General features: G+C 39.6%; 1 protein-coding gene across 4 annotated transcripts in view; it reads left to right on the plus strand.

Annotated features, from left to right (window-relative positions):
- LAMA2 (laminin subunit alpha 2) overlaps positions 1 to 22255 on the plus strand; it is a 1405743-nt gene that overhangs the window by 1340651 nt on the left and 42837 nt on the right. For 3 of the 4 annotated variants that reach the window (XM_082249565.1, XM_082249567.1, XM_082249568.1), the window contains 5 exons: positions 4496 to 4672; positions 6295 to 6440; positions 9410 to 9586; positions 12676 to 12865; positions 19896 to 19955. In XM_082249565.1, coding sequence (XP_082105691.1) covers positions 4496 to 4672; positions 6295 to 6440; positions 9410 to 9586; positions 12676 to 12865; positions 19896 to 19955 — 750 coding nt within the window. The remainder of the gene's footprint in view (positions 1 to 4495; positions 4673 to 6294; positions 6441 to 9409; positions 9587 to 12675; positions 12866 to 19895; positions 19956 to 22255) is intronic. The other variant, XM_082249566.1, reaches the window with a different exon arrangement.

Consider the following 22255-nt stretch of genomic DNA (forward strand, 5'->3'; position numbering starts at 1 on the left):
GTGCACCTGCGTTTTATTAGTAAATCTTAAAAGAGGCTATGGTACGTAGCCACCAGTGTCATTCGGAGCATTTTCTGCATAATGCTGAAAACTTTGTAATAGTAGGAGAGGTTGGTTACATGACTTTGACCAGCCATGTGACTGGGTTCATCTCCTCCCAGCATTTTATTTTCCCCATTCATGACCGAGGCTTTACTTTCTTCGGAGCCTCAAATCCAGGGAAATTCTAAAATTGCTCAAAACATTAATGCAGCCTATCTACTATATTATATTTTACAATTTCTATGGATTAGAAACTTTGTTTCTTTGGGCTAACTGTTTAAATTAATAAATAATTTGTAATTGCCTCTATTCATTGTTTGCATAAACACATTGATAGCCATACAGTAAATTATGAGAAATATAATGAAATATTTCCCTTGGAGTTGGTCCATTTTTCCAACAGAAACTGTCTGCAAAGTTCAAAAGCAATCGGTTGGCCTTGTTTAAATCCTAGAATGTAGCCCCTCCCTTTTTCCCCACTGAGACTTAAAGTGATACTTAAGGTACAATTGACCATTGGCACACAGAATAGGGCTCAGCCCCCTCCCCTGCTCCCTCCTCACTGTCTGTGCTTGGTAGCAGCAGGAGCCAATGACTCCCGCTGCTGCATCTGACCCAATAAGGAGGGAGAGAGCCAGGAAAGCAATTGCTCTTATACACATCACTTGAATTTGATGGAGCTGAGGTAAGTTTGGGGGGTTGGGGGGGGGGGGTCTAGAGGGGGAGCTGCACACTAAAGGTTTTTTACTTAAATAGGTAAAAAAAAAACCTTCAGCCTTTAGAACCACTTTAATTTTCAGTGATGCCAGGCTAATTTTATCTTTTAACACTAGATTTTTTGCCAATGTTCTGTTTTTTTTTCTTGTGACAATATTAAATTCTAAAAAGCTGCTTGAAATACATTTAAGTTCTAAACCTTTAAACCTTTCAATGTTAAATAATGTTATTAAATTTGTGTGTACCAAATAAACGCTCAACATGTGTAAAGATTTAATGTAATGTACCGTTGTAATTTAATGTACTTTTCTTTAGTCTATGTCATGACATTAAAGTGTCATTGAACACCATTAAAATAATTTAATCCATTCAAAAAAGGTAGAAGGCACACTGCATTTTTACTTGTTTTTTCTTAAATTCCCATTTTATGTATAGTATGTATTAAGTGTGAGTAAATGTTTAATTTTACAGTAAAAAGAGTGGCCTTAATTAGTAGAATTAACTATATTGCCTAAAATAGTCATATTTCGAGTTTTTCAGTACAATATTTATTTCATGAGACTTTGTTCATTTGAAAAAGCCAATAGTTTGCAACTAAATATTAACTTAACATAAACCAACAACTATTGTGACAGTTAATTAAAGTTGTTTCTCTTTCTAAACTTCTGAAGGAAAAAGATTTATAATCCTGTTACAGTTTGTACACAACCTGTTTATTGCATTATAATATTACCTGTATGCTATTCAGCAGAGATCATTTCTAGATGTTTATGGCTCGAGCTCCTGATTAAGACTATAAAACAGTTTTATTATAAGCAACAAATAATGAGGTAAATGTTGTCATGTGTCCTCAAACTCAATTTATCCTATGCTATCCTGACTGAAGTAGACTTCCCAATTTCACTATGAACCAGGTTCTATGCAATATTCGAATCTAATTACAGTAAAACCTTGGACTGTCAGCATAATTCGTTCCGGAAACTTGCTTGTAATCCAAAGCGCTATTATATCAAAGCAAATTTCCCCATAAGAAATAATGGAAACTCATGTGATTTGTTCCACAACCATTTATTCTTAAGTCCTTCAGTTTATAGTCTATATAAAAAGATTATAGCAATGTGATAGGTTTTGTAACCATAAAATGTCCGCAAATGTCAGCCTCCACAAGGGGATTAGAAGCAAAATCCAGCAGTATATAAAGTGTATAAAAGAGAAGAGAGGTGTCACTAAGTGTAGCAATATGGTTACATTTAATGAAGGTTCAACATTTAGCAACTCACATGGTTGATGGTTAAAAGAGGCACATCTAAGAATGCAGGCATCCGGGGTAAAGCAGTCCACATAGACCATCTTCCTCACTGCCATTCTCACGGTTGTCAGTCTGCAATCGTGACCAGGAAGACTACCCTGCTACTGCGATTTAAAAGCCAGGCTTAAAGTGCTCGTGGAGTACAGTGTGGAAGGGATGACGTCGATGTCGGTACTCAGTTGTGACGTGATGTTACCTGTAAATCAAGACATTGCTTATTTATCAAGTCAAAATGTATTTAAAAATGTTGCTTGTCTTGCAAAACGCTCTCAAACCAAGTTAGTCTCACTCCAAGGTTTTACTGTAAATTGAAAGAGAATAAAATATCAGCTGAATTATGTAGATATATTAATATGCTCTAAAGTGGAACTTGAGCCTAAAGAGGAAGTAAACCCTCCTCAAAAAAAAAAAACCCTGTAAGACAAAGGCATAATGAGCTAGTATGCATCGCATACTAGCTCATTATAAAATACTTATCTTAGAATGAAGCCCCCGCAGGGCCACCCGCTCAGCGACAGGATGGCCAACATGTTTCCTGGTTCGCATCCTCCGGCCATCTTATTGGCCAGAGGCGTGATTAAGTCACTCCAGCGCATGCAGGTGGGAGCCACCGTTCACGGCACAGGGCTCTGAAGGAATGGCATAGATGGCCGTTCCTTCAGAGCACATGCGCCAATGGCTGCATTAAAAGTAAATATCTCCTAAACGGTGCAAGTTTAGGAGATATTTACAGGACCTATAGGTCAGCCTTATTAAAGGCTGACCTATAGTTACAAGTTCAAAGAGAGGGTTTACAACCTCTTTAAACCTTTTTTCAGTGGAGAAGGGTTAGCAACCCTGTTCCTTTTTTGATTGCTGTCTGTGTCTCCATTGGAGGGATTCAGCCTCTCTAGTTGTCATATTAACCACTGATTCAGTGGCTAGAAGTTATGCTCAGTCAAACTTTTAAGGGTTTTCATGTTCCACTTTTTTGAGGAGAAAAAAAAGTGGCAGTGGCTTTTTTGTGGCAGAGATATGTGAACAAAATGTCTATTAAGCATCATATTTAATCCTCTGAAACAATCAATAAACCTAAGGCCCTGTTCACACTGGGGCGACGCTACTTGCCGGGGCGACCTCATAGGTCGCGGCGCGCTGCTCGCACCGCGACCTCGGAGCGGCCGGCATGGACTTCATAACATTGAAGTCTATGCAGGTCGCTCCGGGTCGCCCCAAAGAAGCTCCGGACCCTTTTTCTAAGTCGGAGCGACTTGTGTCGCTCCTATTAGAACGGGTCTCTATGGAAGGCGACCTACGGCGACAGGTCGCCCCAGTGTGAACCCGAGGACCGGAGTTGAGGACTGCCCCCGCTCGTTTCCCTGCATCCCCGGTACGTGTGATGAGTGGACCCAATGTCGGCCGGTCACTCGCGATCTCCCACTGGAGAGGGAGAAAGGCAGGCGGCTAATGTAAACAAAGCCGCCTGTCATTCTCCCTGGTGTAACAGCAGAGATCATACGATCCTGCTATGTAGGATCGTATGTCTCTGTGGTTACATCAAAAGCCACACCCCATTTACAGTTAGAAACACGCACCTAGGGACACACTTAACCCCTTGATCACTAATAAAATTAACCCCTTTCCTGCCAGTGTCATTTTTACAGTAACAGTGCATATGTATAGCACTGGTTACTGTAGTAATGTCACTGGTACCCCCAAAAGTGTCAAAAATGTCAGTCAGGGGTCCAATCTGTCCGCTGCAATGTCGCAGTCCCACAAAAAAAAATTGTAGATCGCCGCTTAAAAAATAATAAAAATTACATAAATCTTTCCCTTAATTAGTAAATGCAATAACTTTTGCGCAAACCAATCAAAATACGCTTATTGCGATTTTTTTACCAAAAATATGTAGCAGAAAACAAATTGGCCTAAAATGTTAAAAAATTTAGATTTTTACATTTTTTGGGGGGGGGGAATTTCATATAAAAAAATGTGAAAAATATTGTTATTTTTTCAAAATTTTCGCTCTTTTTTTGTTTATAGCGCAAAAAGTAAAGATCGCACAGGTGATTAAATACCACCAAAAGAAAGCTCTGTTTGTGGGAAAAAAGGACGTCAATTTCATTTGGGTGCAGCGTCGCACGACCACGCAATTGTCCGGTAAAATCACACAGTGCCGAATCGCAAAATAGGCTCTGGTCTTTGAGCAGCCAAATCCTCCAGGGCTTAAGTGGTTAAATGCTTAATCAACATATTAAAAAAAAATAAAAAATACAGACACATTTTGGAGTGACATATAAAACAACTATATCTAACACATTCATTTATTTGAATCTTGACATTTTTGAAGCAATAATGCAGAGCATAAACCGTTTTATATCATTATGTAAATAAGAAACGATAGACTCCTTCATAATTAATGTTGTATTTGCGCTTATTATTTTTCAGAAAGTATATGTAGTGAGTTTTGCAAAGCCTGGATATATAGAAGTACCACCTGTATCACTGGACCCTGGAACAGAGATTACACTGTCATTTAGCACTAAAAATGAATCTGGAATGATTTTATTTGGAAATGGAGGAAATCTTGTTTCTCCAAGAAGGAAACGTAGGCAAAGTGGGCAGGTAATATATTGCATGCCATATATTATCGTTTTTATTTCTTTGCAGACAGCTTTGTTATTTATACACATCTGAAGACTGGTGTCACTCTCTTTTCCTGGCTCATCCATACAGTTTTGTATACTACATTATATAGTACATTACCATTTTCAGTCTGCTAACTGAGTATTAAATTAGCCTGAACTTCTCTGTGATATTCGCAAGAAGGTGATCCAGGAAGCAGTAAAAGCTGAACTATGAAGTATTAGTATGAATTTTCTGGCAGAGCAGTCTGACAGTGTTTGTGTCACAAGACTAGCTGTAAAGAATTAATCACCCTTTAAAAAAGTAAGCATACACTCACCGACCACTTTATTAGGTACACCTGTTCAATTGCTTGGTAACGCAAATTGCTAATCAGCCAATCATATGGCAGCAACTAATTTGGGCATCTATATGTGGTGAAGCCGAGTTGTTGAAGTTCAAACCGAGCATCAGAATGGGGAAGAAAGGGGATTTAAGTGACTTTGAATGTGGCATGGTTGTTGGCGCCAGGCGGGCTGGTCTGAGTATTTAAAAAACTGCTGATTTACTGGGATTTTCACACATATTCATCTCTAAGGTTTACATAGAATGGCCTGAAAAAGAGAAACTCAATAGTCAATTACTTTTTGATGTCAGAGGTCAGAGGAGAATGATAAAAAGGCAGCAACTCAAATAACCACTCGTTATATCCAAGGTATATCCAACACATCGAACAATAAAGCACATGGGCTACAGCAGTTAAAGACCACATCGGGTGCAACTACAGCAGCAGTAAACCACAACGGGGGCCACTCCTGTTAGCTAACAACAGGAAACTGAGGCTACAATTCGCACAGGCTTACCAAAATTTGACAATAGCAGATTGGAAAAACATCCCCAGGTCTGGTGAGCCTCGATTTCAGCTGCGACATTCAGGTGGTAGGGTCAGAATTTATTGTAAACAACATTAAAGCATGGCTCCATCCTGCCCTGCATCAACAGTTTAGGCTGGTGATGGTGATGTAATAGTGTGGGAAATATTTTCTTGGCACACTTTGGATTTCTTAGTACCAATTGAGCATCGTTTAAATGCCATGGCCTACCTGAGTATTGTTACTGACCATGTCCATCCCTTTATGACTAAAGTGTACCCATTTTCTGATGACTACTTTCATGGTTAATGCACCATGTCACAAAGCTCAAATCATCTCAAACTGGTTTCTTGAACATGACATCTGCAACAACAACGCAATGCTATCATGTCAATATGGAAAATCTCTGAGGAATTTTCCAACACTTCGTTGAATCTATGCCATGAAGAACTAAGGCAGTTCTGAAGGCATAAAGGGAGTCCAACCCGATGCTAGCAAGGTGCATCTAATAAAGTGGCCGGGGAGTGTATATATGTTTTGTAAGTGTGTATTTAGCTGTTTGCCTGGAGTTCTATATTGAACTCTGTACAGCATGACTTTCTGTAATATGAAGTCCTTACAAACTGAAAGAAAACTAACAATATATTTGCTTATTACTTAGTGTGCCATTGTACAAGCAGTTATTTGAGATCATATACAAGAGACCCATCAGATCTTGCTTTAAATCTACATTAATTCTTTATGCTTCAGGTATTTTATGCAGTTCTTTTAAGAAAAGGGAGGTTGGAAGTTTCTGTCCCTGGATCTAAAGAAATACATCGAATAACCATTAGACCTGAAAAGGGAGAATTTCATGATGGCAAAGAGCACTCAATCCGAATTGAAAGATCAGGAAAGTAAGTGACATTAGCCTTGACATTTTTTTGGGCAGGATTAAAGCCAATGATGCATGCTTGCTATTTTCTTCCATAATTACAACTGTTTCATCTTAGGAATGTAGTATATTTGATGTAAAAAAGTCAGGGTAGCTATATACAGTGGGTACGGAAAGTATTCAGACCCCCTTACATTTTTCACTCTTTGTTATATTGCAGTCATTTGCTAAAATCATTTAAGTTCATTCTTCTTCCTCATGAATGTACACATAGCACCCCATACTGACAGAAAAACACAGAATTGTTGACATTGTTGCAGATTTATTAAAAAAGAAAAACTGAAATATCACATGGTCCTAAGTATTCAGACCCTTTGCTCAGTATTTAGTAGAAGCCCCCTTTTGATGTAATACAGCCAGGAGTCTTTTTGGGAAAGATGCAACAAGTCTTTCCCACCTGGATTTGGGGATCCTCTGACATTCCTCCTTGCAGATCCTCTCCAGTTCTGTCAGGTTGGATGGTAAACGTTGGTGGACAGCCATTTTTAGGTCTCTCCAGAGATGCTCAATTGGGTTTAAGTCAGGGCTCTGGCTGGGCCATTCAAGAACAGTCACGGAGTTGTTGTGAAGCCACTCCTTCGTTATTTTAGCTGTGTGCTTAGGGTCATTGTCTTGTTGGAAGGTAAACCTTCGGCCCAGTCTGAGGTCCAGAGCACTCTGGAGAAGGTTTTTGTCCAGGATATCCCTGTACTTGGCCGCATTCAACTTTCCCTCGATTGCAACCAGTCGTCCTGTCCCTGCAGCTGAAAAACACCCCCACAGCATGATGCTGCCACCACCATGCTTCACTGTTGGGACTGTATTGGACAGGTGATGAGCAGTGCCTGCTTTTCTCCACACATACCACTTAGAATTAAGGCCAAAAAGTTCTATTTTGGTCTCATCAGACCAGAGAATCTTATTTCTCACCATCTTGGAGTCCTTCAGGTGTTTTTTTAGCAAATTCCATGCAGGCTTTCATGTGTCTTACACTGAAGAGAGGCTTCCGTCGGGCCACTCTGCCATAAAGCCCCGACTGGTGGAGGGCTAAAGTGATGGTTGACTTTCTACAACTTTCTCCCATCTCCTGACTGCATCTCTGGAGCTCAGCCACAGTGATCTTTGGGTTCTTCTTTACCTCTCTCACCAAGGCTCTTCTCCCCCGATAGCTCAGTTTGGCCGGACGGCCAGCTCTAGGAAGGGTTCTGGTCGTCCCAAACGTCTTCCATTTGAGGATTATGGAGGCCACTGTGCTCTTAGGAACCTTTTAAGTGCAGCAGAAATCTTTTTGTAACCTTGGCCAGATCTGTGCCTTGCCACAATTCTGTCTCTGAGCTCTTCAGGCAGTTCCTTTGACCTCATGATTCTCATTTGCTCTGACATGCATTGTGATCTGGAAGGTCTTATATAGACAGGTGTGTGGCTTTCCTAATCGAGTCCAATCAGTATAATCAAACACAGCTGGACTCAAATGAAGGTGTAGAACCATCTCAAGGATGATCAGAAGAAATGGAAAGCACCTGAGTTAAATATATGAGTGTCACAGCAAAGGGTCTGAATACTTAGGACCATGTGATATTTCAGTTTTTCTTTTTTAATAAATCTGCAACAATGTCAACAATTCTGTGTTTTTCTGTCAGTATGGGGTGCTATGTGTACATTCATGAGGAAGAAGAATGAACTTAAATGATTTTAGCAAATGGCTGCAATATAACAAAGAGTGAAAACTTTAAGGGGGTCTGAATACTTTCCGTACCCACTGTATAGTTGGATATGTTAACACACAAACATTTTAGCTCTCTTTGGTTAATTTCTAACGCTATTTAATGGATTAGATCATAGGACCACAACAAAAATTCACGTGTTTCTAGTACAGGAAGACAGTGTGTGTGTGTGTGTGGGGGGGGGGGGGGTAATGTGGAATGTGCAATAAATCTGATATCAGATACCTGAAATCTAACCTGGTATCTATAAATGAATATCAAATGATTTGTTAGGGTTGGTGGCCACGTTTAGGATGCCTACTGGGGCTGATCTCTCAATTAATGTATTCATCAATTTATTCAGATAGCTGAAAGCAATTTGTTTATGCAGGTTTGTTACCTATTTTACATGCACTTGATTTTGTTTTAAACAATCATGCTTTCCTTACTTTAGAATGATTGTAATAAACAGCATTGTTAAGTAGACAAAATTGCAATGATTATACTCCCACTGCCTGGTAAACTTCCTTGAATAACTTCTTTCTTATGCATTCTAAACGAGTATGTGGCTATAATATCTTAAATCTGAGAAAAACACTGTTTCTAATGCCAGTATTCAGTCAGAGTTTAGGATAAAAAGAACATCCCGTTCTTGTTTATCTAAACTATGAAGTTAATAGAACAGAGAACAATGCAATTACTTCTCTTACATGAACAAGGTTGCTTGTATTGCCCTCTAAAGGTACGTGTAAATTTATCACATTTTACATTCAATGTACATCTAGCTTTGCTTCCCGTGGTGTGAATATTCAGCAGCATGTTGATTTGTCATTCAGTGACAATGGAAGCCGCTTACTCCTGGATATAATAATCCAAACAGATGTATCTCCCATGCTGTTTAAAAGCCAACTGAGTGTAATCATGCAACTTAGTGATGCCGTGTAAAACTTTTACTATACCAGAGCTTTTTTCATTTCCAGAATGGTACATGCAAAGCAGATGGAATTCGCATTAAAAGCATTTCTAAAGCAGAGACCAGATCATTAGATGAACGTTATTGCTCTTTGCTGTGCAGCAGGTTGTTTTTCTAATTTGGTTAATATAAAAGCTATTAGCTTTTAAATTTGCCAGAGCAAGGGCTGTGGGAGAGTTAAAATTATGCACATTGCAACAAAATACGTGACAGTATATTTCTATACAGCCAAACAGTCATTTCATCACATACTTCTGTATTTTATCTCCTTTTTAGTGTCTTTACTGTGCAAGTTGATGAAGATAGAAGCCAGACACTGAGGATGCCAGCAAGTCATTCAATAAGCGTAAAAAAGCTCTTTGTAGGTGGGATCCCATCTGATTCTCAGCTTACAATGTTCAAGGGTGTTCCACCATTTGAGGGATGCATATGGAACCTTCTCATCAATGCAGTGTAAGGCAACCCACCCTTCAATAATTATGTACATTTGGACCTTAATAGTTAATCTAATCCTACTAAACACTAAATCTCACTTTTAAAATGAACTCCTAACTCAAAATCTAACATTAATTGAACCTTATATATTAGGCTTAATTGTAAACTTAATTATACCCCTTGTGACTGAGCAAGGTCCTGCCACTGTGAAAATAGTTGAAAAAAGGACACATGGTTCACACATATGCAGAGTGTTGGACCCCTGGATATCAATAATGAGCAGAGAAAACTGTTCTTACAGCTTTCTCTGGATTTTGGTATTCCAGGATTGTGCTCTGTAGTTTGGAGATTTAAAAGTGCTTTGGGAAGGTGGAAATCTCCAATCTAGTGTCCAGGCTTTTTTTGAAGGCCAGAAGGGTGTGTGTCCAGGTGCACATAGCTCTTATAATGAAGGCTTGGGAATAGCTCAGGGATCCGGCCAGAAGGGAGGAGTGCTCCCGTTTGAAGACAGTGCATGGTACAGTTTGGGGGCAGAGGTGTCTTACTCAGGAAAGAGAAGCTCATGTTGGAGGGATTCCATGTCCATCAGGTTAAAGACAGTGCGTGGTCCAGTCTGGAGGCAGAGGTGATTTACTCAGGAAACAGAAGCTCATGTTGGAGGGATTCCATGTCCATCAGGTTGAGAGAGTCTGAGAGACTGGGTGAGCCAGGATAACTTGAATCCAGGGGACTGAAGCAATCTGTAAATCTCAGTGGAGTGAGAGAGCATGGGGTGTCAGGAGAACCCATATTCAGAGGCTAGGAGTGGGCCCATACAGCAGGGAGCTGTGAATAAAGGCTGAATGAGCCAAAAGGGAGTTCAGAAAGCCAGAAGAGCTGGTGAGACAGTCCGGAGAGATCAGTGCAGGAGCAGCTTTGCTGCTGAAGAGGGAGCCAGGTGGCTCAGCCTTTTATGTTACCTGTTTTGCTGTGTGAAACTGTAAAAAAACCTGATGTAAAGGACTTTGCTTTGACATGTTTTAATAAAAGTGGTCTGGCAAGCCTTAAACCACAGTTCAGGCTTGTGTAGGCTTGCTAAAAACTCATCTACCACTCTCCAACTAATCCTAACTCCTAACTCAACCTTTAAAAAGACACTGTTGCAAGTCCTTTAATTTAAACACAAATCTTCCTATACAGTGATATGTAAATTTAACACATTATATGCATGTTATTTACCTGTAAAAGCCTCAAAAACCATGAAAGTGCTACCTAACACTGCCATCTTACACAAGTTTTCAGCAGCCCCACCTGGCTTACTGCTGTCACTCAAAGGACACCCTATATTTCCCCCCCCTTATTCCTACCCTTGAGCAGCTGCATAAAAGGTTATATGAGGAGGTGAGAGGGAACAATGAAATTTCTGGGACCAGCACAGAGAGTAATTAGATACTTCCCGAAAAGAAGAGTTCTGATGTGGAGGGAGTGGGCACTGCTAGGGAACTGACTCTCTTAGAGCTGTCAAATTTTCTAGCAAATTCAGAGGCACATTTTAAGTAAATGAAAGGTATTAATAGAAAGAAAAACACTTCAAGTAGGCATGTAAACCACTTTATTTTTTCAGTTCTTTTACCTGCAACTTTTCAAGTTGGTGTCAGGGTCTCCTTAGGGCTCATTCAGAAAGGCACTGTGAACAGTCCTCCATGCTGAGCTGAGCTGGATACAGGCAGCCCATACAAGTGGATGCAGAAACACAGTTCCATGGATCCGAATGCAGACACTGTGATTTTGGATTTTTGCATCTTCTCCTGCATGCATGTCAAATTTTGACATGCCACTGTGGAGCTACTACATCTACATCCACTTTTAAGGGTTGCCTCTACACAGATCCGAGGTAGAGTCATATGCACCAGACAATAGCTAAGCATGCAGGATGGGTGCAAGCACCCATCTGAAAGACCCCTAAATGTAAAGGGCATGTAAACCTCAACAATTACATTTTCTATTTTGCTTCTATTTAGGTCCAATAAATATACAATTGAAACCCTTTTTATATACTTTTTGATTCTGCCAGATATCAAATAAGCTTGTAACCTTTTGTGCACTCTGCCTCTGCAACAAGTAGTGTTATCAGTTATGCTCAGTTCACCTCCCCATATGTTATGACCATGAGAATAGAGGGTGGTGTTCTGAAGTCTATGTCAAGAGATAGCAGCTTAGGGTGAAAGCTTTGCCCCTCCCTAGATATACATAGAGTAAAGCGAGCCATACATGGATCGAAATTCAGCCAGTACCCAAGTCAATCCATCGATCAACTTGGGTACAAGCAGCCTGTCAGATTTTTTATATGTGATTACATTTGGCGGCTTCAGCCTCTAGAAGTAATCATTGTGTCCTGCCACTCAGGAAGGCTCTACGCACCCCCCATCCCCTCCTCCTTCCTCACCGGCAGCACACAATAAAGTTGCGTGTGGAATTCCCCCATCAACAATGACTGTATTGATGGGGGAATTGAGCAATTTTGTTAAAGAAAATTGGATCATCTATTGTCATGCTAAGACAGGAAAAGATGTTACTGACAAGATCACCAGATTAAAATAAAGAAGGAAAAAAAAAACAAATATAGCTATGCTATGTAAGGGATGATAAGCTGAAATTGATTAACTTTTTGTTCTTTATGATGGCAGATGCGGCTCTATATTAAAACATGTAAAGTAAATTATGGGCACTAAAAACATGCCTGCAACATACTCTTTCTTTTTATTTCTATCTGTCGACCTTCTTGGGACAGTTTTCAATGCTGCCTAACCTAGTAACCATTTCCAACAGTATGGGAAGTGAGCGGAAATCACCCAAACAGAAAAACATACAATTAAGGGCTTGTGAAAGGTTTTTAAAGGAAGACTTTTTGAGTCATCAGCTTTTTATGACCCTTTTAGAGAAATTACCTATCAATTCCTGTTCCAGTGACCACTCACAATAAATATAAGGTTGTAACCCTGGCAACATTTCTAGTTATCCCCTTATAGTTAAATAGTAATTTTAAACTATTGATAGATAATGAAATTAGCTGAATGTTTAAATATTTATTATGTAGGTAATGGTTATTCTTTTGTATGCCCTGACAGACCAATCGACTTTGCTCAGCCTGTCTCTTTCGAGAATGCAGATATTGGAAGATGTCCAACTCTGGTGCCAGACAGTACACTTGAAGAAGATAAAGAGAAAAACGTCACTCAAGCATTAGTCCTCCCTCAGCCTGAAGCAACCACTGCACCAAAGGTCATTCCAGCAATTCCACCTTCTGTTCCGCCTACTGTAAGTGAATAAGGAATCCCTCTATTATTTAATATTATATTACACTGTTAAACGGTGGAAATGTATGTTCAAAAGCCTTTTCTTTCACTATAATACAAAATAATAGTATTTGTACACAACCTGTGCGTTAGGTGCTGTGGGTTAAACAAAAAACTCAAGGTGAGTCACTAATGATCTGCATGATAGATAGATAGATAGATAGATAGATAGATAGATAGATAGATAGATAGATAGATAGATAGATAGATAGATAGATAGATAGATAGATAGATAGATAGATAGATATACACTCTGAGCTCAAGCTTGGAAACTTGCTTATTTTGTCAAATGTTATTTTAATCCTGCTAACCATAAAAAAATGATTTCACTCCATGAATCATTAGGTGGTTTGTTTGATTAATATACATGCAAATATTTTATGGAATTTATTTAAATGCCTGACTGCTTGGTGAAAGCTCCTAGCAGCTACATTGAACTTGTGCTAAAGTTGCGTTCACAGTTGAAGTGAAAGATAACTTTTATGGTGCAACAGAAATTTCGAAGGGCTGCGAATGAAAATAGCTGACAGCATTCTGTGTGTAAAGTATCCGTTTACATTTTGCATGAATTGGTAGTACAATGATTGGCATGTGGATGCAGTATTGTCTTGTAAAGATGTCTTAAATGTTTTACAAGGGGATTTTAAATCCCAAAGATCTGTGTTCTCTTCAAAACCCATTGAGAATAAATATACATTTTTATCCCCCCCCCCCCCCCCCAAAGAAAAAAACAAAATACACACACACAATGCCATGTGATGTCAGTAGATAAACTATTGCTCAGATTGCATGTACAACCTACTCTGTGTCATCTAAAAGTCCAGTGTTAGGGAGCATTTCTCCACTGACAACCGATTTAAGAGGACATTCCATTTACTATCAATATAAGGAACATTACTCCTCTGAACACCAACTTATGGGGGCGTTACATTGCCCACAGATGTAAAGGGACACTACTCTGATCACCTGCATAAGGGGCCATTTCTCCACTGCCCACCAATGTAAGGGGGCAATATAATGATCACCAATATGGGAACACAGTAAAAATGTCAATGTCTGCATTTTGAGGCCATTTTTATTTTATTTTATTTTTTATTTGTATTAATTCAAAGACCTGCCCCAGATTTCGAAAATTGCTAGGTATGCAAATTTAGTATGCCAGACTTAACTGGGAAAAATGGGGACACTGAGATATTTATTTATCAAACCTGTCTTACACCTAAACAATATCTAAAAACATGCCCATGGGACTTGGTTTGAGTTGCGGCAAAAAAATCACAATTATATTACATAAAATTATACATATTTTTATTCCATTGTAAAATTAAAAAAGACAGGGTGAACAAAACATATATCTTAAAATTGAAAAGTCATATTAGCGTTGGTGTATATTTCCCACTGGGAGTTGTGATTTAATACCCACATTGCTTTTGTTACATGGGGATGCTTATGCCTATTTCTTACTTGTTTACTCCTATGACATGGTCTCTCCACAGATATGCTTGGAATTGGATTCATTTGTCTTCTGAAGAAATGAACATTGCTTCACAAAACGAGTTGAAATATAGTCTAGCATTTATGTATTTTTTTCTTCTGCATAATGTTGTGGAAATATACACCAACGCTAATATGTCTTTTCAATTTTAGGATATATGTATTGTTCACCCTGTCTTTCTTAACCACTTGCCCTCTGGAAAATGTACCCCCCTTCATGAGTAGGCCATTTTTTGCAATATGGCACTACGTTATTTTAAATGACAATAGCGCGATCATGCTAAGCTGTACCCAAACAAAATGTCCTTTTTCTCCCCACAAATAGAGCTTTTTGTTTTTATTTTTTGTGCTAGAAACCAAAAAAGACTGACAATGTTAATTAAAAAATTTAAAAAAAAACCAATATTTTGTACTTTCTTCTATAAAACCTATCCAATAGAAAAAATGGAAGAAAAAAAAACTGAAATTTTTCTTATCAATTAAGGACAATATGTATTCTGCTACATATTTTTGGTAAGAAAAATCCCAATAAATGTATATTGATTGGTTTGTGTAAAAAGATATAGTGTCTACAAGCTATGGTATATTTTTATTTCTTTTTTTTTTTTTCATTTTTTTTTTTTTGCTAGTAATGGCGGAGATCAGCAACTTATAGTGGGACTGTGATTTTTGGGACACTAACTGACACTTTTTACACTTTTTGGGGACCAGTAACATCAATACAGTGATCATTGCTAAAAATATGCACTGTCACACTACTAATAAAATCGGCTGGGAAGGGGTTAAACATCGGGGGTGATCAAAGGGTTAACTGTGTGCCTACCCAATGTTTTCTAACTGTGTGTGAGGTGCTTTTAGTAGGGGAAGGCATTGATCTGTGTGCCTGCTTTGCAGGCACACAAGATCAATATCTCCAGTGCTGACAGAATGGCGATCTGCCTTGTTAACATCAGAGTTCTGCCTGTGTACTGTACAATCATCGGGTGCCATTGGAGATTGGGTCCGAGGGACTCGCTGATCAGCTGCCACTGTGTAAAATCACAGCGGGAGTGAACCACCAGTGGCGCACATTTGCACCCGATACTCGTAAGTGTAGGATCATGTATATATACATGATGCTGCGCAGCGCGGCAGCCCTGTAGCAGTATAACTGCTAAAAGGTGCACGGCAAGTTGTTAACTTTACTATGGAATATAAATATGTATAATTCTTTGTAATGTCATTTTAACCACTTACCGACCGCCTGCGGCAAGTTGGCTCTGTTGGGCGAAACAACGTACCTGTACATTTTTTCGTGCAATAGCCAGTGGGGGCGCACCAGCCACCTGCAATTTCTCCCCAGAAAGACAAAACGGCGGTCTGCCAATATAAACAAGGCAGACCGCCGTTCTGTCAGAGATGAACACAGGGATCTTGTGTTCCTGCTATTTAGGAACACGGATCTCTCTGTTCATCTAGTGAGTCCGTCCCCGAACAGTTAGAAAGCACCCCCTAGGAACACACAAAACCCTTTGATCGCTTCTGTTGTTAAGCACTTCCCTCCCAGTGTCATTAGTACAGTAACAGAGCATATTTTAAGCACTGAATACTGTAGTAATGTCACTGGTCCCCTCAGAAGTGTCAAAAGTGTCGGTTGGGTGTCCAATCTGTCCACCGCAATGTCGCAGTCCTGCTAAAAATTGTTGATTGCCGCCATTACTAATAAAAAAAATAAAAATAAATAAAAATAAAATAAATCTATCCTCTAGTTTTTAGATGCGATAACTTTTGCGCAAACCAAAAATATATAGCAGAATACATATTGGCTTAAAATTATGAAAAGATACGATTTTTAATTTTTTTTATTGGCTGTGTTTTATAGCAGAAAGCAAAAAATATTGGTTTTTTTTTTTTCAGAATTGTCGCTCTTTTTTTGTTTATAGCGCAAAAAATAAAAACCACAGAGATGATCAAATTCCTCCAAAAGAAATCTCTGTTTGTAGTAAAAAAAGGACATCAATTTTCTTTGGGTACACTACCGCGCAATTGTCAGTTAAATTAACTCAGTGCGGTATCGCAAAAAATGGCCTGATCATTAAGGGTTTACCCCCTTTCGATTCAGAAGTGGTTACATTTTTTGGTGCAACTCAAACCAAATCCCATGGGCATGTTCTCTTTTTATATATTGTTTGGTTCCAGGACTGAGTTTCTTCGACATCTTTGCACTCCTGGCCATTTTATCCGTCTTACACCTAAATCTGTTTTTACATTGAGCAAAATAAGATATCTTAGTATGATGTTTTTTAATATCCTTTGACAAATTTATATTTTATGTAATTGAGGAATTCAAGCTGATTATTTTGGCTTTCAGTATATGAATAGTATTGTAATCTGGGTTTTGAAGATTGTTGTAGCATAATCCAAGCACCATTAAAGAATGAAGTAGATCTTGCTGATTGCAAAATTATTCAGATGTGATCCTTAAAAGGTGGCCTCCCTAATGTATTTAAAAAAAAAATAAAAAAATAATGCATTTCGGATATACAATGGATTAAAATAAAGCAGAAATACAGGACATCAAAATGAGGAGATTCTAAAAGGTATACGTCTAAATAAGAATAGCTCACACTCTACTTTAAGGAGTTATACCATATAATGCCATGTAGAGTAATGTGGCAATACAAATGCATTCGCACCAAAACAACAGATGGCTCAGCCACTCTGGTGGGCTGGGGATTTTTTTCACTAAATTCTCAACAATATGGGTGACATTTCCCTTAAATTTTTTCTGCTGGTATTAATGTTGATTGCACAAACATGCCTCAGTAATATGGTAGAAAGTTCTGTCCGTTTTATTGCAGCCAGAGATGCAGACAGGCACACTTCTGTTCTGCATATTAGTAATTTTCTAAAAAGTTAACCAAAATTCTATCCACATGGGCATTTCAAAGTTTCTGTTTTGCTGCCATATTTATGTGGAAACCAGAGGCATAACTAGAACCTTCAGGGCCCCAATGCAGGAAACTATGAAGGGCCCCCCTGCCACCTGGCCATGAAGGGCCCCCCTGACACCTGGCCAGAGCCCTTCTCTTCAAGCCTGGGGCTCTTCCTACTGATCCTGGGGCCCTTTACTCTCATTGCGGGACCCTTTCACAAGTTCTGGAATGGGCCCCCTTCCTGCCATCTTGGGGCCTCCCCACGGTGGTGGAATGCCAGGGCTCGGTCGCAAGTGTGACCTTTGCGATCCTGGAAGTTCACCCACGGGTGTCAGTCATTTTTATTTTTTGGTATTTAAATTGTATTATTTTTTATAATTTTATTTTATTTATTTACATTGTCACTGACTATGACTCTGTTCATTCAGAAAGGAAGGTGCAGGTAAATTACATATTTACCGACCCCTTCCTGGTTCTCCATTGTGGCACATCCCCTGAAGCAGCCAGCAAGAGAGGGAAAGGAGCACAGTGGGGGGGGGGGGGGTGTGCAGCACAGTAGGGGGAGGACCAGGGGAGCCCACAGGGGCCCAGAGACAGCAGAACACAAGTGAACTGGATAGGAGTGGCGGGGGCAGCATACAGAGGAACCAATCGCCTCCATTTTCCTCCTGCAGCTACAGGAGGAAAAAGGAGGACAGTGATTTCTATATGCTGCCCCCGCCGCCCCTCCTATCCAGGTGTGCAGAGGAGCTGCACAGGCCCCCTGGAGCATGGGGCCGGGTTGCAATTGCAACCCCTGTAGTTACGCCCCTGGTGGAAAAATAGCTAATGTACACGTTGCAGTGCCATATGTCATATGTCACCACATGACTAAAAAAAATAAAAAATAGATGGCCAATGTCCATTACCAACTGCTATGGTATAAACTGTACATGAAACCTTCTACGCTATTATAAAGGACTTTCCTATTAGCTCCAAAACATATGGATACATGAACAATGCACATACTGTGCTGGCAAATATACAGTAAAACCTTGGATTGCGAGCATAATTCGTTCCGGAAACATGCTCGTAATCCAAAGCACTCTTATATCAAAGCGAATTTCCCCATAAGAAATAATGGAAACTCAAATGATTCGTTCCACAACCATTTATTCATAAGTCCTACAGTTTATAGTCCATATAAAAAGATTATAGCATTGCGATAGGTTGCATAAAATGTCCATCCTCAAATAGCCGCTTCCATAAGGGGATTAGAAGCAAAATCCAGCAGTAGGTACAGAGTATAAAAGAGAAGAGAGGTGCCTCTAAGTGTAGCAATATGATTCCATTTAATGAAGGTACAACATTTAGCAACTCACATGGTTGATGAATAAAACAGGCGCATCTAAGTATGCAGGCATCCGGGGTAAAGCTGTCCACATAGACTATCTTCTGCACCGCCAGCTGCCAGTCTGTAATCCTGACCGGGAAGACCACCCTGCAGTAAACCGATCTGAAAGCGAGGGGCAGCATGGAAAGGATGACGTAGATGGCGGTGAGGACGGTCTATGTGGACAGCTTTACCCCGGATGCCTGCATCCTTAGATGTGCCTGTTCCAATCATCAACCATGTGAGTTGCTAAATGTTGTACCTTCATTAAATTTAACCATATTGCTACACTTAGAGGCGCCTCTCTTCTCTTTTATACTTAGCTGTGACTTGAGGCTACTTGTATATCAAGACATCGCTTGTATATCAAGTCAAAATTTTTTGGAAAATTTTGCTTGTCTTGCAAAGCGCTCTTAAACCAAGTTACTCTCAAACCAAGGTTTTACTGTACATGGAACCCTTAACCATAATGTGGAGTATTTTTTCTTGGGCAGAGCAGCTTTACAATTTGGCAAAACATAAAAATGAGCATTTTCATGAAAAAACGGTGGCAAAAAAAATCAATTCAAAACAAAATCAAATCAAAAAACATTTTGTTAATAGTCACAGAGAGGGAGCATTTTGCCCCTTTCTATTAATAAGCCTCCTATTCACATACCAGTCTCACTTCTCCAAAATCATATTGTTTATAGATCTGGCACTTTTTAATGATCACAACATGTATTGAGAGCATGTGTGTAGCACGCACGGGGTTACCCACAATTCAATGCAACATGTGCTTCAAAAAAGCTAGACTAAGTAGTAAACATCCTGGGTGTTGAAATAATTACATTCATTCTTAGGTGTTCTTTTTCTTTACTTTTAAAAACTGTTTCAGAAAGTGAAAAAAAGTTCAGCATTTTTCCTTCTATTTGAAACATAAAAACTAAAATCATTCTACAATATCTATTAGATCGTTAACTTTCTATGATTAGATGGCAACCCTAACATTATAACCCTAATATGTTTTGCAAGTGCTGTATTTATTTAAAAGCTCAATAATTTTACCATATAAATCAGCATCTGTTTAATCATTTTATGAAAAATACAATGAGAATGAAGAGTATTGACAAAGAACACTGTTGTGTTATGTTTTTATAATAGCTAGACCTGTTATGGATTTGGCTCACAATGTATGCACTTCTAACAATTGCTTATTTGCTGCACCATAGGAGCCTGAAACCACTGAAGTGAAGAGTGCCAATATCACAGATGAGCTTGATTCCTCAACGGTATCCATCACCTCTTACCTGCTTAATGTGGTTCTCTATCATTTCTCTGTTATTTTTCTATTTTTTTCACTGCTACAAAACTAATCATTTCTCCTTCCTTCATTCTTTTATTCCTATGTAGTGAACATAATACAGCATGTGACAGGAGTACCTCAATTTGCAATCATTCTCTTCCAGGGTTTTCTTTAGCAAGAGAAATGAAAATGTATCCTAGCTTTCCTGTTGATATATTTTCCAGTGCTATGCTTAGATGAATATGATTTTGTGAACTCATTTCACACACCAAAAAAAAAAAAAAAAAAAAATATATATATATATATATATATATATATATATATATATATATATATATACACACACACAGTATCTCACAAAAGTGAGTACACCCCTCACATTTTTGTAAATATTTTATTATATCTTTTCATGTGACAACACTGAAGAAATTACACTTTGCTACAATGTAAAGTAGTGAGTGAACAGTTTGTATAACAGTGCAAATTTGCTGTCCCCTCAAAATAACTCAACACACAGCCATTAATGTCTAAACCGCTGGCAACAAAAGGGAGTACAGCCCTAAGTCAAAATGTCCACATTGGGTCCAAAGTGTCAATATTTTGTGTAGCCACCATTGTTTTCCATCACTGCCTTAACCCTCTTGGGCATAGAGTTCACCAGAGCTTCACAGGTTGCCACTGGAGTCCACTTCCACTCCTCAATGATGACATCATGGAGTCAGTGGATGTTAGAGACCTTGAGCTCCTCCACCCTCCATTTGAGCCCCACAGATGCTCAATAGTGTTTAGGTCTGGAGACATGCTTGGCCAGTCCATCCCCTTGACCCTCAGCTTGTTTAGCAAGGCAGTGGTCGTCTTGGAGGTGTGTTTCGGTCGTTATCATGTTGGAATACTGACCTGCGGAGTCTCCGAAGGAAGGGAATCATGTCACAGTACATGTTGGCATTCATGGTTCTCTCAATGAACTGTGGCTCTCCAGTGCCGCCACCACTTATGCAGCCCCAGACCATGACACTCCCACCACCATTCTTGTGCATCATCTTTAGAAGAGGCTTCCTTCTGGGATGACAGCCATGCAGACCAATTTCATGCAGTGCGCGGCATATGGTCTGAGCACTGACAGGCTGACCCCACACCCCCTCAACCTCTGCAGCAATGCTGGCAGCAAACCTACATCTACTTCCCAAAGACAACCTCTGGATATGAGAGCTGAGCACGTGCACTCAACTTTTTTGGTTGACTGTGGTGAGCTCTGTTCTGAGTGGAACCTGTCCTGTTAAACTGCTGTGCGGTCTTGGCCACCGTGCTGCAGCTAAGTTTCAGGGTCTTGGCAATCTTTCTATAGCCTAGGCCATCTTTATGTAGAGCAACAATTCTTTTTTTCAGATCCTCAGAGAGTCCTTTGCCATGAGGTGCCATGTTGAACTTCCAGTGACCAGTATGAGAGAGTTTAACACACCTTCTCCCCATTCACACCTGAGACCTTGTAACACTAACGAGTCACATGAGGCAAAATGGCTAATTTTCCCAATTTGGACATTTTCACTTAGGGGTGTACTCACTTTTGTTGCCAACAGTTTAGACATTAATGGTTGAGTGTTGAGTTGTTTTGAGGGGACAGCAAATTTACACTGTTATACAAGCTGTACATGCACTACTTTACATTGTAGCAAAGTGTCATTTCTTCAGTGTTTGTTCCATGAAAAGAAATAATAAAATATTTACAAACATGTGAGGGGTGTACTCACTTTTGTGAGATACTGTGTATAAATATATATATAGCTTCTGCCAAAGGGAAGTTACGGATTTGCTTTTGTTTGTTTCAAACAATTGCACTGCTGAATTACAACTATAATTTATACTGTTCTATTATGTTGTACTCCCCTGCAGCATAATCCTCAACTTAAAGCGGGAAAGGGGAAGCTCCGTTTGTCTGCCTCAACTCCCACCCCCCTGCTCCGCTGCCGCTTTTGGGGGGAGCAGGTACCTGGTTTTCATAGGTACCTGCTCCCACCCCCCTCCTCCTTCCCCAGCAACATGCCCATGCACAGAGCACCGTGCTTCACACATGCGCAGTAGGGAACCGGCTGTGAAGCTACAAGGCTTCACTGCAGTTTGCCTTAGTGGAGATAGCAGCAGAAGCAGCCAATAGCCAATTTAAAAATCGGCTTGGGAGAGAACACCGCTGGATTTCTGGATGGATACGTGTCCTAATATTAAAAGTCAGCAGCTACAGTATTTATAGCTACTGACATTTAATTTTCTTCTGAAGGAGCCTGGAGCTCC

Source organism: Pelophylax lessonae, assembly GCF_965119305.1.
Source record: "Pelophylax lessonae genome assembly, chromosome: 3".
Lineage (NCBI taxonomy): Eukaryota > Metazoa > Chordata > Amphibia > Anura > Ranidae > Pelophylax > Pelophylax lessonae.